This window comes from Haliotis cracherodii, unplaced genomic scaffold (genome assembly GCF_022045235.1).
Source record: "Haliotis cracherodii isolate W230 unplaced genomic scaffold, xgHalCrac1.p SCAF_13, whole genome shotgun sequence".
NCBI classification, from domain to species: Eukaryota; Metazoa; Mollusca; class Gastropoda; order Lepetellida; family Haliotidae; genus Haliotis; species Haliotis cracherodii.
The window spans coordinates 34,025,183-34,038,694 of record NW_027266268.1 but is presented as its reverse complement, the minus strand read 5'-3'; the positions used below and the strand labels follow the sequence as shown (position 1 = coordinate 34,038,694).

The following is a 13,512-nucleotide window of genomic DNA, read 5'->3' as shown; positions in this document are numbered from 1 at the left end:
GGTCAATACATGACGTCGAAAAGGTCTTCGTGCAAAAAGTCCAGCATCCCTCAGTCTGTTGCGTACCGTTTGATCTAATATTCTGCGTACCCCATGGATCTTTGTGGTTGTAGACGTGGCTGTGGTAGTGCGGTCTCGGAGGTGTCGCAGCCGGATGTATCGATCTTGTGCTTGGGTTGTCACCCTTGGTCTTCCTGACCTTGGTCTGTCGTCAACTCTGTTGGTGTTGTTGTATCGGGTCCACAGTGCGGAGATTGTCTGTATGGATACGCCAAAGTGCCTGGCCACTTCTTGCTTAGTTGCTTCAGCTTGTAATCTTCCAATGGCGTTGTTCCGTTGAGCTGCATTCAGTCTTGGCATTCTATCACCGCCTCTTCTGCCGTAATAAGGACTGTATGAACAGCCGTTGATGTGGATTTTTATACCCATTCAGCAGGGGGGTCTGCATGCCTAAATGCAGGATCCTGTTCTTCACGTTTTTTACAGGCGGTTGCGTTTGGATGAAGCTGTAAAATTGATCCCCAAACGCTACGTTTATGTGCTTTGCATGTGTTTTCGCGAATTATAGACACATCATCTTTCTGTTTGACTTATTTGGTTCTCATTTAATGTAATTATTTTAGATATTTGGCAAAAAGTGGTTTTACATCTATGTCAAGTTTCTTTTTTTGAAGAGTATATATATGTTTGAATCTATGTCAATATACACACTGATATCAGCACGTGACGTTTTACGTCACGCGATAACACTTCCCAACTTCCTGGTGATATGATATAAAGGTAACACTGTGGACAGATCAGCATTACGAGGTGATGAGAGCTGTACTGCAAGGGATGTCTTCAGGGCTGTCGTGAGCGATAGCGCCTCTTTACACGATTCTTGTAAGTATGCATGTTATATTTACTGTTCAAATAATTAACGTTTAATCAAGTGGCATTTAAGGTTTCGGGACCTTATTTACATTTAATATGAACTGTTTTGGCCATTTGGTTGTCATTTCAACAGATGAAATTTCAATCTTGGTTTCAGCTTCTGTTGGTTTAAAACCTCTCCTTTATTTCAATGTATTTTTGGTTAACAGGACGTCAAGACTTTCCTGAGGTCCATGTTATATTTTTCAGAATCAGATTCTAGGTTTCTGTCTGTCAAATAATTACCGGTTCCAGGACGATGGTGCAGATCCACTGGATCCCATGACTGGCATGATGCTTAGAATGCTCTGATTGCGGGTGTCTCGTTTGTCGGTTGATCTGTGGTGTTCTGTGAATCCTCAAGTTCATCCTCTCTTGATGCTACAGCTTCTAAAATGTTACATAAAGATACTTTACCCTTCGTGTGTGTTATCATCTTGAATCAGTATGACCTAGACTACCCTAGAGTGAAAACTGTCAGGAACATTTAAAAAAAATTATTACCGAACATAGCCACGATTTACATGAAGACCCTACATCCCCACGTGTTGCTGCGTGACCTGAGATGGTGTAATACTGCTCTCGCTTTGTTCTCTTGTTGGACTTTGCACAATGATATTGCCTGTGTTTATCAATTGATTGGAGAAGATCCAATCTGAGGGTTGGTTGGTTGGCTTGTTTGTTGTTTAACGCCGCACTCAGCAATATTCCAGCTATATGACGGCGGTCTGTAAATTATCTAGTCTGGACCAGACAATCCAGTGACTGACATCATGAACATCGATCCACGCAATTGGGACCGATGGCATGCATCAACTACGTCAGCGAGCCTGACCACCCGATCCTGTTAGTCGCCTTTTACGACAAGCATAGTCGCCTTTTACGGCTTGCATGGTCTGCTGAAGACCTATTCTACCCCGGATCTTCACAGATCCAATCTGAGGGAGATATATGGATTTCAACGTCTATGTTATTAGGAACACAACGTTTCGGAGTACAGTAAAGTACGGTTATAACGAAGGCACCACTAATATTAGCTGGTTATAACAGTAGTTCGTTATAAGCATATGTACAGCAAGTCTACAGCAAATGGCCGGGACCCAAACATAAGTTCGCTCTATCCGTCGGTTCGTTATAAGCGTGTTAGTTATAAACGTGGTTTACTGTGTATCCTTACTCCTTCATCAGGTGAATGAATGCTACGAGTCATTTAACATATATGTAAGAACAACACAAACAATACCATAAAAGAAGTGGAATAGTCAACAAAGAGTGAGTGAGTGAGTTGGGTTTAACGCCGCTTTTAACAGTATTCCAGTCATATCGCGGCGTGTCAGCTTAATGTGGGAGGAAAGTCCGTAGTGATGCAGGTCTAAGACGTTTACCGCTTCAGTAAAACCCACTAGCACATGTATGGTGCTGACAAACCTAGAAACATAATCGGGGCGAACCGGGAATCGAACCCACAATCATAGGTTTCTGGCGTGTCCAAGAGACGATACTCTGCACAGCGGATTAACAGTGCATTTCTTCATCCCCGATTGGCTATAAATCATAAAATAATATTAAAATATATATATTCAGATCGAAAATAAAAAGATGATGTTTTGAAGGGGTCGCCAGCTTGTTTTCCAAAACCTGTACCGTTTTTTTTTACCTGACTTGTCTGGTTTCGAGTATGTACAGACAACCGTCATATATCTGCAATATTGCGGATATAAACCTTTACCTGCACACAAGCAAACATCCCTTGCAGTCATGCAGTGTTTTCTCTTGTTGCACAGACATTCACCATCAAATATGGACAACGAGGCGGTTGAGACGTTTCCTTTCTCGGATCGCACTGAAATCAGCTTTCTGAAAAGAGTCAGCATTGAAGGCCAACTGAAAGACATCCATCCCGACATTACAATTAACATCGACGAGACTCAGGTCCGAGTCGAGGGGTCAAGGAATTCCGTGTACGATGCCAAAGCATTCATTGCTACCATCTTGGGGGAAACTGAGTTACATGACGTTACAGTGACTGATCCATCGCGCATCAAACTTTTCAAGAAGGATGTAACTCGTAGATATATTGGAAGCAGACTGTTACAAAATGGCCTCAAGGCAGTGTACGATGTCTGCGAAGACAGGATCAGGATCCGGTGCAAGTATGACGAGTTTTGCCGAGTTCGGGATGTCATAGACGCTGCCATCGTCAGTGAAGAGGTAGATGCCTTACATATTGGTGTAACACTCCGTGACAGACTTCAAGAGTTGAGAGATTATACGGAAGTGGACGACAATCCAAGGCGTACTCGCCTCTCAGTACATTTAGAGAAATACGACTCGGTGAAGGAAATCGTGGATGTTGTGATAAATGAGCTGAACGAGGAACCAGGTGTTCTTCGCCGACGCAAATCTGATAGTGAGTTTGTTTGGAAATCTCCGTGTGTTTATGTGTGTAAAGTGTATATGCGCGTGTAATATGTAGTGTGTTTCTAGTGTGTGTGTAGTCTGTGTGTGTGTGTGTGTGTGTGTGTATGTGTAAAGTGTATATGTGCGTGTAATACGTAGTGTGTTTCTAGTGTGTGTGTAGTCTGTGTGTGTGTGTGTGTAAAGTGTATATGTGCATGTAATATGTAGTGTGTTTCTAGTGTGTGTGTAGTCTCTGTGTGTGTGTGTGTGTGTGTGTAAAGTGTATATGTGCATGTAATATGTAGTGTGTTTCTAGTGTGTGTGTAGTCTGTGTGTGTGTGTGTGTGTGTATGTGTAAAGTGTATATGTGCATGTAATATGTAGTGTGTTTCTAGTGTGTGTGTAGTCTGTGTGTGTGTGTGTGTGTGTGTATGTGTGTGTAAAGTGTATATGTGCATGTAATATGTAGTGTGTTTCTAGTGTGTGTGTAGTCTGTGTGTGTGTGTGTGTGTTTGTGTGTGTGTGTGTGTGTGTAAAGTGTATATGTGCATGTAATATGTAGTGTGTTTCTAGTGTGTGTGTGTGTGTGTGTGTGTATGTGTAAAATGTATATGTGCATGTAATATGTAGTGTGTTTCTAGTGTGTGTGTAGTCTGTGTGTGTGTGTGTGTGTGTGTATGTGTAAAGTGTATATGTGCATGTAATATGTAGTGTGTTTCTAGTGTGTGTGTAGTCTGTGTGTGTATGTGTAAAGTGTATATGTGCATGTAATATGTAGTGTGTTTCTAGTGTGTGTGTAGTCTGTGTGTGTGTGTGTGTGTATGTGTAAAGTGTATATGTGCATGTAATATGTAGTGTGTTTCTAGTGTGTGTGTAGTCTGTGTGTGTGTGTGTATGTGTAAAGTGTATATGTGCATGTAATATGTAGTGTGTTTCTAGTGTGTGTGTGTGTGTGTGTGTGTGTGTGTAAAGTGTATATGTGCATGTAATATGTAGTGTGTTTCTAGTGTGTGTGTAGTCTGTGTGTGTGTGTGTGTGTATGTGTAAAGTGTATATGTGCATGTAATATGTAGTGTGTTTCTAGTGTTTGTGTGTGTGTGTATGTGTAAAGTGTATATGTGCATGTAATATGTAGTGTGTTTCTAGTGTGTGTGTAGTCTGTGTGTGTGTGTGTGTGTGTGTGTGTATGTGTAAAGTGTATATGTGCGTGTAATATGTAGTGTGTTTCTAGTGTGTGTGTAGTCTCTCTGTGTGTGTGTGTGTGTGTGTGTATGTGTAAAGTGTATATGTGCATGTAATATGTAGTGTGTTTCTAGTGTGTGTGTAGTCTGTGTGTGTGTGTATGTGTGTGTGTAAAGTGTATATGTGCATGTAATATGTAGTGTGTTTCTAGTGTGTGTGTGTGTGTGTGTATGTGTAAAGTGTATATGTGCGTGTAATATTTAGTGTGTTTCTAGTGTGTGTGTAGTCTGTGTGTGTGTGTGTGTGTGTGTAAAGTGTATATGTGCATGTAATATGTAGTGTGTTTCTAGTGTGAGTGTAGTCTCTGTGTGTGTGTGTGTGTGTGTGTGTATGTGTAAAGTGTATATGTGCATGTAATATGTAGTGTGTTTCTATTGTGTGTGTAGTCTGTGTGTGTGTGTGTGTGTGTGTGTATGTGTAAAGTGTATATGTGCATGTAATATGTAGTGTGTTTCTAGTGTGTGTGTAGTCTGTGTGTGTGTGTGTGTGTGTGTATGTCTAAAGTGTATATGTGCATGTAATATGTAGTGTGTTTCTAGTGTGTGTGTAGTCTCTGTGTGTGTGTGTGTATGTGTAAAGTGTATATGTGCATGTAATATGTAGTGTGTTTCTAGTGTGTGTGTAGTCTGTGTGTGTGTGTGTGTGTGTGTATGTGTAAAGTGTATATGTGCATGTAATATGTAGTGTGTTTCTAGTGTGTGTGTGTGTGTGTGTGTAAAGTGTATATGTGCATGTAATATGTAGTGTGTTTCTAGTGTGTGTGTGTAGTCTGTGTGTGTGTGTGTGTGTGTGTGTGTGTGTGTGTGTGTATATGTGCGTGTATAACACTATCTAATAGTTGGTACCTTATTTGTTAATTCGTTTGTTTATTGTCATTATTTGATAGTGATTCATTAATTACTGATTAGTGATTACTGCCCAGTCAAAATCGTAACAAGTTTGTTTTTTCTTTAAGCAAGGATTTGTATGATTATGGAAAGAGTTCCGTCGTTTGATGTAGGTGAACAATAAACCTGGGTTTTGTTCCAAATAGTTGTAAATGTGGCACTCTCCTTAATGGCGTCCTGGCTGGTGTCACGTGGTTCTGTATACAGAGCACAGGACACGAACCAGGGCACAGGAAACTATGGGCGCGAGGAGTGGAAATTTGACCCATGAGTGAGTGAGTTAAAATTTAACATCGCATCGGCACTATTTCAGTCATATAGCGATTGACCCATGAGAGTTTCTTTGGCTTCGGTAATGCCCCAAACTAAAACGCTTGTATACCTCGTGTCTCCATGGACATATGCCCCTGTTCATCCAGCAGCGGAAGATTACCCGGCGCAATAGGCAGCTCGTCTTGTATTCTCCCCAGGGAGCTGAGAATGAAGTTCGAGAAGAGGACCCATTGATCCATTGTCGCGGATGATAACGTAGCAGCGTTATGACAGTGTTGTGTGTGGAATTGAGCGCATTATAAATAAATACATTTCTATTAATATCATAAATAAGATAATAGAGTGTGAAGATAATCGTTTGGATCGTGTCAACACTTAATATGTGTATGTATTACACTGTAGTCAGTCGTATTCTAGCTACTCTGGTCCAAGGAAACCGGCAGTTGATAGCTTGATACAACCAGCCAGGTGTTTCATCTTGGTTGTTTCCCCGGCTCTAAAGAGTAGGACAGAGGACTGGGATATCATCTACCACTGAATATCCACCCGAGGTACCCACCCATTGTCTGATTATACAAGTGTTTGGAATCTGCAACTGGACAAAATAGGGCTGTTGGGTAGCCTAGTGGTTGAAGCGTTCGCTCGTCACTTTGAAGTCTGGCATCTACTCCCCCCTGAGTACAATACGGGAAGCTTCATCTTGGTGCCCCTCTCCCTTATGTTGTTACTGGAATATAGATAAAAGCGCCCTAAAATCATATTCACTCAGATGATGTGTTAGATGTTGTGGCAAATGTGTTTTAATACGTGCTGCGTTATGTATGAACATTTGGAAGATGCAAATATGAATTAACATTTATCATCCAAAACTGGCTCCCACAGGAGATATCGCTTGGATGAGATCAAGCGATATCTACACTGTAGATATCGCTGCAATGAAATTACATAGAGATTACTACACGAGTGCCTGTCAGATACCATTTATCTTACAACGAGTTGTAAGATAAATGGTATCTGGCAGACACGAGTGCAGTAATCTGTTTCTTACACACCCTAAAATCGCACCTTTTGGCATCGAAACGATGTATTTTGTCTTTTCTCATGATCGCAGTGGCGCATTAATACATAATACACTGGTAATGAGTGACGTCATCCGACGTACTGCTTACTATTCATATATAATGTGACCCTACACCTAAACCTAAAAACGTTTCCGCCATCTGTGGATTACAAAGGCGACGATGATAGTGCAAACTAGATAAGATCAAAGAACCCGCATGATGCTGACTTTAAAAAAAATCACCTAAAAGAAATTACCAAATATGTACAACAATGTTTACTACCGTATGACATCACTGCCGGTACAAAATGACGTGTTCCCTGACGTCAGAACGCGAGATTTTCAGAGGAGGATTTTCGTTGATTGAGGGATGGTATATACATAAATGTGCCATGTAAGTAATCAGAAACAATCAGACAATTTGCGTACTGTTATTTGTCTTTATGTTTTCCAATATACCAATTGTATTGGTGACAAAGACCATTTGTCACAAGATTCTCAAATGTAGGAGGAATTCAGGGATGCAGGTATCGCAGCTCAGTTTGAAATGTACGTGATCTAATGTGCGTTTCATAACCCGCGTGAAACGTGATTTTTGTCAACTCTATCCAATATGGCGGAAAGTGCACTTCGGCGTTCTTGTTTGGGTATTTTCCAAAACATTCTAAACGAATCCGGGCAACGTTTCAGAATTAACATTGGTGTTTTGGTGAAAAACAGATTCCCGTGATCACTGATATGCTATTTTTGAAATTCAATCCTTCGACTAAATATCTGATATTTAGATTTTTAAACACACAGTAATTTTGCTTTGCCTAAAATGACAGTGGATGATATCTCAGAAGAGGGAATTTCCAACAGAATTCAAAACTTTCAGTGTACGTGAAGTATTTCGGGTTTTAGTCGACTTCGAAGTGAGGGTTGAAGAGGATAGACATATATATCGACGGATCATTTGTTTTCGGACATCAAACGTTTTCAGGCGGCAATGTTTATCGCGAATTACCCCAGCTATAACGAGAGGTGTGGTGTCAGCAGACATTGTAAATACTCAGATGATGGCTTGATTTTTAGATAAATCTGTCTTTGATACGTTAATGAGAATGTTTTACGGTTCTTGTGATTAGCGAATGTAACATAGCACGGGAATATATATATATATTAACCCCTCTAAAACCATTACGTTCAACACAGACGTAGGTGGACATTCGACTGAAGCACGAGCAACTTATCAATGACTTATGATCTGGCAAGTAGTCCGTCATAATCTGACCTCAGGTCATCACCATGGGGTAGCCAATCACTAGCCTGGAATTTGTTCTCACACATATGTTTGATACCAGTTATCTCAAATGGGTTTCTCACCCACAGGTGTGTAAGAAATCACATTTCTTTGCAGACCATTGTGACGTCACTGGTTACCATGACGTCATAATCAAATGACATCACTAATGGCTCTGCTACTGAAGCAGTTTGCAGTACTTTTTACACTGAAGACACTGCTAATTACTGTCTACAAATTGAAAAAGTTGAAAGAATGATGTTGGATGATAAATAAAATCTCACCCTTGTGACTTTTGATATCAAATATATCGGCAAGCCTCGGAATTTTTCCACTTTTATCAACTCGTGTTGATATATTTGATATCAAAAGACACTCGGGAATGAAGTTGTTTTTCTTTTTTAAATGAAAAATAACTCAATATTTGTTTTGTGCAGGTGGATTTAGCGACTCAGACGAGGATCAGGTAACAAAAACAACTATTCATAATTTCTTTTTACATATTTATTTGTTGTTTTATCCTCACGCGGTAATATTTCAGTTATATCACGATGGTCTGTAAGTTGTAAAGACTGATTCAAACAAATCAGTGATTGATATTATGACCAACTATGACAAGATATTAACGAATCAATCGACTCCAGCTATTGAGTAGTCTTTAATGACCACCATAAGCTACTGGGGACGGCCCCCAAGTTGTAATATTATTAAAAAAATGAACGAGTAACTATATTTATTTTCTAACTGTGGAAACCATCCACTCATCCAATCCCTAATACCCAGGGGCGGTCGGGTAGCCTAGTGCTTAAAAAGTTCGCTTGTCACGCCGAAGACCCGGGTTCGATTCCAGACATGGGTACAATGTGTGAAGCCCATTTCTGGTGTCCCCCGCCGTGATATTGCTGGAATATTGCTAAAAGCGACGTAAAATCCAACTCACTCACTCACTCACCTAATACCCAAATTTCAGCAACCACCCTGCCAACCCACGAACCTCACCTAATCCATTACGAAAATGTATCATGTTCTGTATGGCGTCTTCTCTAGTTCAATGGTGGTGGCGGTGCTGCAAGTCAGGATGATTCCCTCACCCATCAAGAGAAGTCTGTGTACACCGAAAGGCTTGAAATCCGAAAACCTGGCATCGAAAATATTTCAAGGTCCGATCAATTTCAAGCATTTTTGGAGGAAACTGCACACGGAGAAAACATCAAAGTGGCGCCATGTCATGTCAACGAAGGTAAAATGGTCTCGTTTGTTTATTGTTTGACGCCCCCCATGAACTAGTATATCACGTCAGCCTGTAAATAATTGAGTTTGAACCAGATAATGCAGTGATTGATATTAGTAGCAACGATCCACGCCATAGGGGTACAAGCCTGACCACCTGGTCCATTAGGTCGCTATCTACGACTAGTGATGGCTTTAAGGGAATTGGAACATTGGTCATGAGATGTGTTTATCAGCTTGTCTACTCCATACACATCATCAGTTATATTTTTTATGAAAGTGACAATGTCTCTCACGTCTGTGGACATATATACATTGTATTTTGTTCTTTCTCTAAAAACTTACATAACACGTTGGCGTTTCAAGGCACTATGCTGAAATTCAAGGTAATTTGTCGAAAATTCAAGATACATGTTTAAAATATTTATATGTATTCAAGATACTAACTTCAAAATGTTATCTTGAATTATCAAAAAAAAGAGTTAACCTTTTATGTCTCTTCAGTAGAAGATGCTTCAGAAATTGTTGTATTTTCTTCACATGGCGTTTCTGTCTTTCAGAACAGGGGAGGATCATCATTAAGCAGGGCACGCTGGAGGCTTTAGAGGTAACTTCTGTGTCTACAACTGAAAGTCATGTGATGAAAGAAAGTGGCTGATATAGTTTGGGTTGGATGTGTCAGCTATAAGACTCAATCCAGTGATTGGTATTAGCCTGACCACCATATCCATTCGAATGTCTTGTATGATAAACGTAAACTGTCGGGGAAGAGAGTATAAACCAACTTTTGTTGATGGTTACGAATGAAACAAACAAGAAATTGTTATTCGATAGTGATGTATTTGACACAGTGACATGGTTTTGTACCACCGGTTTGCAGTGTGTCCGCCATCGGTTTCAGCCAAGTAACGTTTTGATAACGGTTAAAGTGTTTGGTCAAATCCTAATTCAATTGTACACTTTCTTATTTTCTGCTAAAAGTAATTTAATTGCATTAATCAGAAATGTCCAGAAACGTTTTGTCAACAAGGGTGATGTGAGATGAAATGTGGTTTAACGTCGCGTCCAAGATTATTGCACTTATATAGCGACGTGCATGCACGTGTATGTGTGTGTGTGTGTGTGTGTGTGTGTGTGTGGTTTTGTGGCTGCTTGTACTAGTCCGGACTGATGCCGATTTTTAGTGCTAGCACACTGAGACACCATGCCGCATTTTAACATGAATACCCCACTCAGACACAGTATACTGACTCCGAGCCGGCCAGTCCTTTGTTTTAGCCGCTTAATGCCGAGCGCTAGACAGGGTAACAACAAGTACCACCTTTTAACGTCTTTTGGTATGACGCGCCTGGGGATCGAACCCCGGACCTTCCGCTCTCATGGCGGACGCTCTACCATTAGACCACGAAGGCGGCCTTGTCAACAAGGGGCCTCCTGAACACAGCATTCCTCACAGGCATGTTGCTTTCTGTCAGTGCATATATGGTTGAGTGGTAAGAGTGTATGTCCTGAGAGGGGAATGTCAGTGGTTCCATCCCCAGACGGTGTCTATGAAAATACTTGTTGTTACCCTGCTGCGCTTGGCATTATGGGGATAAAGGGAGGACTAGACGACTGGATGTCATGGTCACTGGTCACCCGAGGCATGGTATCTAAGTGTCCATGGCGGCACGAGTCCAGACAAGTAGCCTGCAACCTCGGGGTATCGCGGTACTTGTCATGTACGCTAAACGGAACAAAATGCACTCACTAACCTTTATGTTCGCGTTCTCTGTATCAGATATCATTCATGTTATCAAACAATGCATATTTTACTGATAAAAGTTCATTATTTACATTAGTAGCTCCGAGTAAAAGCCGGGCCTCACGCTCTGTTTGACAAGGGAGAGAACTCCATCGTATCGCGGTACAGAGAAAAGTTGTGTATGGTGGTCCGAATTGGACAAAAAGAGGACATAATTCTACCAACCACTTGGTATGATCATGCCAGACATCAGTGATTTGTCAAGACAAGTGCAAATACAGCACAAGTAAAATTCCAAATGTGTTATCAGCAATAGGTATTCAATGCATATTTACCGAAAAGTAAGAGAAAAATATTTTTATAAGTCAACATCAAAATATCAGAAATGATATATTAAGATTGTTAAAAAAAAATTGGATGACAATAATTTGTCACAAAATGGAAAAAATGTTAAAAGTCGACAATAAATATATAAAAAGCACTACTAGTACGCCCAAAGTATGTATTTATCTTTTGGTTACTAGTGAAGAACGAATTTCTAATTTGGCATTATGGCCCTTATGATCTCCCAATAGATTCTGGGCACAGAGCGGGGAAAATGTGCGGACTACGTAACTTCCGTTACCTCATTAGTCGCCATGAATATTCAGATGATCTAGTTCAGGTCGATAGAGAAAGTTTACTTGGGGAACCGCGGGTTATATCGTTGGCCATTGATAGATGGGGGCAAGGCAATATTACAACAGATGCTAGAAATATGTATTAACGCATTAATAACTCCTTACTTACAGCAGACGGAACATTCCGAGGAAATTGAAATTGTTTACGAAGTGAGCACTTCCTGGTTACTGATTTGAATTAATAGACAGCCGCTAAGAGGCGTGTCCCTCGTGAACTATCGGAAATCACAAATGCCGCGATACGATGAATGCCGCCGTACCATGGGGTCCGACTATACATGCAACACACAAAAACGTTTGTACACGTCGCTATGTAAAATAATCTTAAACGCGACTTTAAAACCCATTTCACCTCACCTCTTTCAGTTTAAGGTGGATGTGCTAGTTTGTCCAGTCTCCAAAACGTTGGACCTGAGTAAAGGCGTGGTGCCAAAGGCTCTGTCTGAAGCTGCTGGACTGGAACTTCAGGAGGATTGTAAGAAGGAATTCCGAGTTAACGAAATAAAGGAGTGTCATATGACGGTGACGCCACCCTATCGTCTCAAATGCAACAATGTCCTCTTTGTGGCCTTGCAACACTGGAACCAAAGACAAGAAACAATAGCTAAAGAGGTTGGTGTGAATTAGTTTTGTTAGTATTTGCTGTGATGTTATTTACTGTAAATAATCGAGTCTATAAATAAGTAATTGGTATTATAACCAACGATCCTCGGTGCGATGACACGCTATAATCCAAGTCACCGATCCTGACAACTGAATATATAATGCCGCCTCTTACGAGTTGCAAAGGATGCTTGGGAGATCTTCTTACCTGCCCTACCTCCTCCCCCATCCCCCCCCCCCCCCCCCCCCCCCCCCCTCCCAACACACACACACGTAGGAGTGGACTTTGCATCATTGGATGCAAACGAAACCTGAGCAACATGGAAAACACGGGAACATATGGTACAAATCAAATTAGAAAATTGCATCAGGCATCATATTGTCACTGATGTGTCAAATTTGGAGGTGTCCTTTGAAAGCTTTACTGAGGCTTTGAATGTTGTTAGCTTGTCATATGATCAAACAACTTCGGAGCAAATGTCGTATGACGCTTTTTGAAATAAAGCTCAATAACAGATCTAAGAAACATCAGCTATGGGTCACCAAGCAGTGGAAGTGTTGTCACAGTTATAGCCATTATACATTTAGAACCGTAAGTGTAAATCTGGAAATACGCAGTTCGCGAGAAACCTTTAAATAAATATGTCCTGAAAGATTCCGACTGTTTCTCTATCACTTTCAAATAGTCATGATATCATGTGTTCACGAACAGGTGAGTGTATCCTGCACAGGCAAGTGAATTGTTCACCTGATAAAATCTAATGCGAGTAAGATACTTACCTTTTTTCGCATTGTTTGTTCACATTTCAGATGTACCAATGGATACTCAGTGAATGCCTGGAAAAAATATCAAGGATTAAACCACTTCCAACGTCTGTTGCACTCCCTGCTTTGGGCTGCGGCAATCTCGGGTATCCACGTGACCTTGTGGCCGACTTGATGATGGACACGGTGAAGCAGTTTATACAAAGACAGAAGGTTGATGTATATGTGATACTACACCCCCAGAACCCGGAAGTACAGAAGGTACACCACAGTCCTAATACAGATTGACCATTTGATGTTCTGGGAGAGGTCTGGGATTTTGTATCGAGATTAGATAGTTTTCAGCTACTGAGACAAAATCAGATATTTATTTGCTTAAAACTATAAACCTGGGTTTTATGTTTTAGAAAAACACTTTGCAACAATGTCATTTT

At 40.8% G+C, this 13,512-nt stretch overlaps 1 protein-coding gene across 1 annotated transcript in view; it reads left to right on the top strand.

The window, feature by feature from the left end:
• Positions 1-815: 815 nt before the first annotated feature.
• The window catches only part of LOC139459216 (protein mono-ADP-ribosyltransferase PARP14-like), a 28,495-nt gene continuing 15,798 nt past the window's right edge, over positions 816-13,512 (top strand). Inside the window, exons 1-7 of the mRNA XM_071240671.1 lie at positions 816-882; positions 2,697-3,322; positions 8,494-8,522; positions 9,104-9,296; positions 9,847-9,893; positions 12,077-12,322; positions 13,124-13,339. Of these exons, the coding sequence (XP_071096772.1) occupies positions 2,713-3,322; positions 8,494-8,522; positions 9,104-9,296; positions 9,847-9,893; positions 12,077-12,322; positions 13,124-13,339 (1,341 nt within the window). The 5' untranslated portion in view covers positions 816-882; positions 2,697-2,712. The remainder of the gene's footprint in view (positions 883-2,696; positions 3,323-8,493; positions 8,523-9,103; positions 9,297-9,846; positions 9,894-12,076; positions 12,323-13,123; positions 13,340-13,512) is intronic.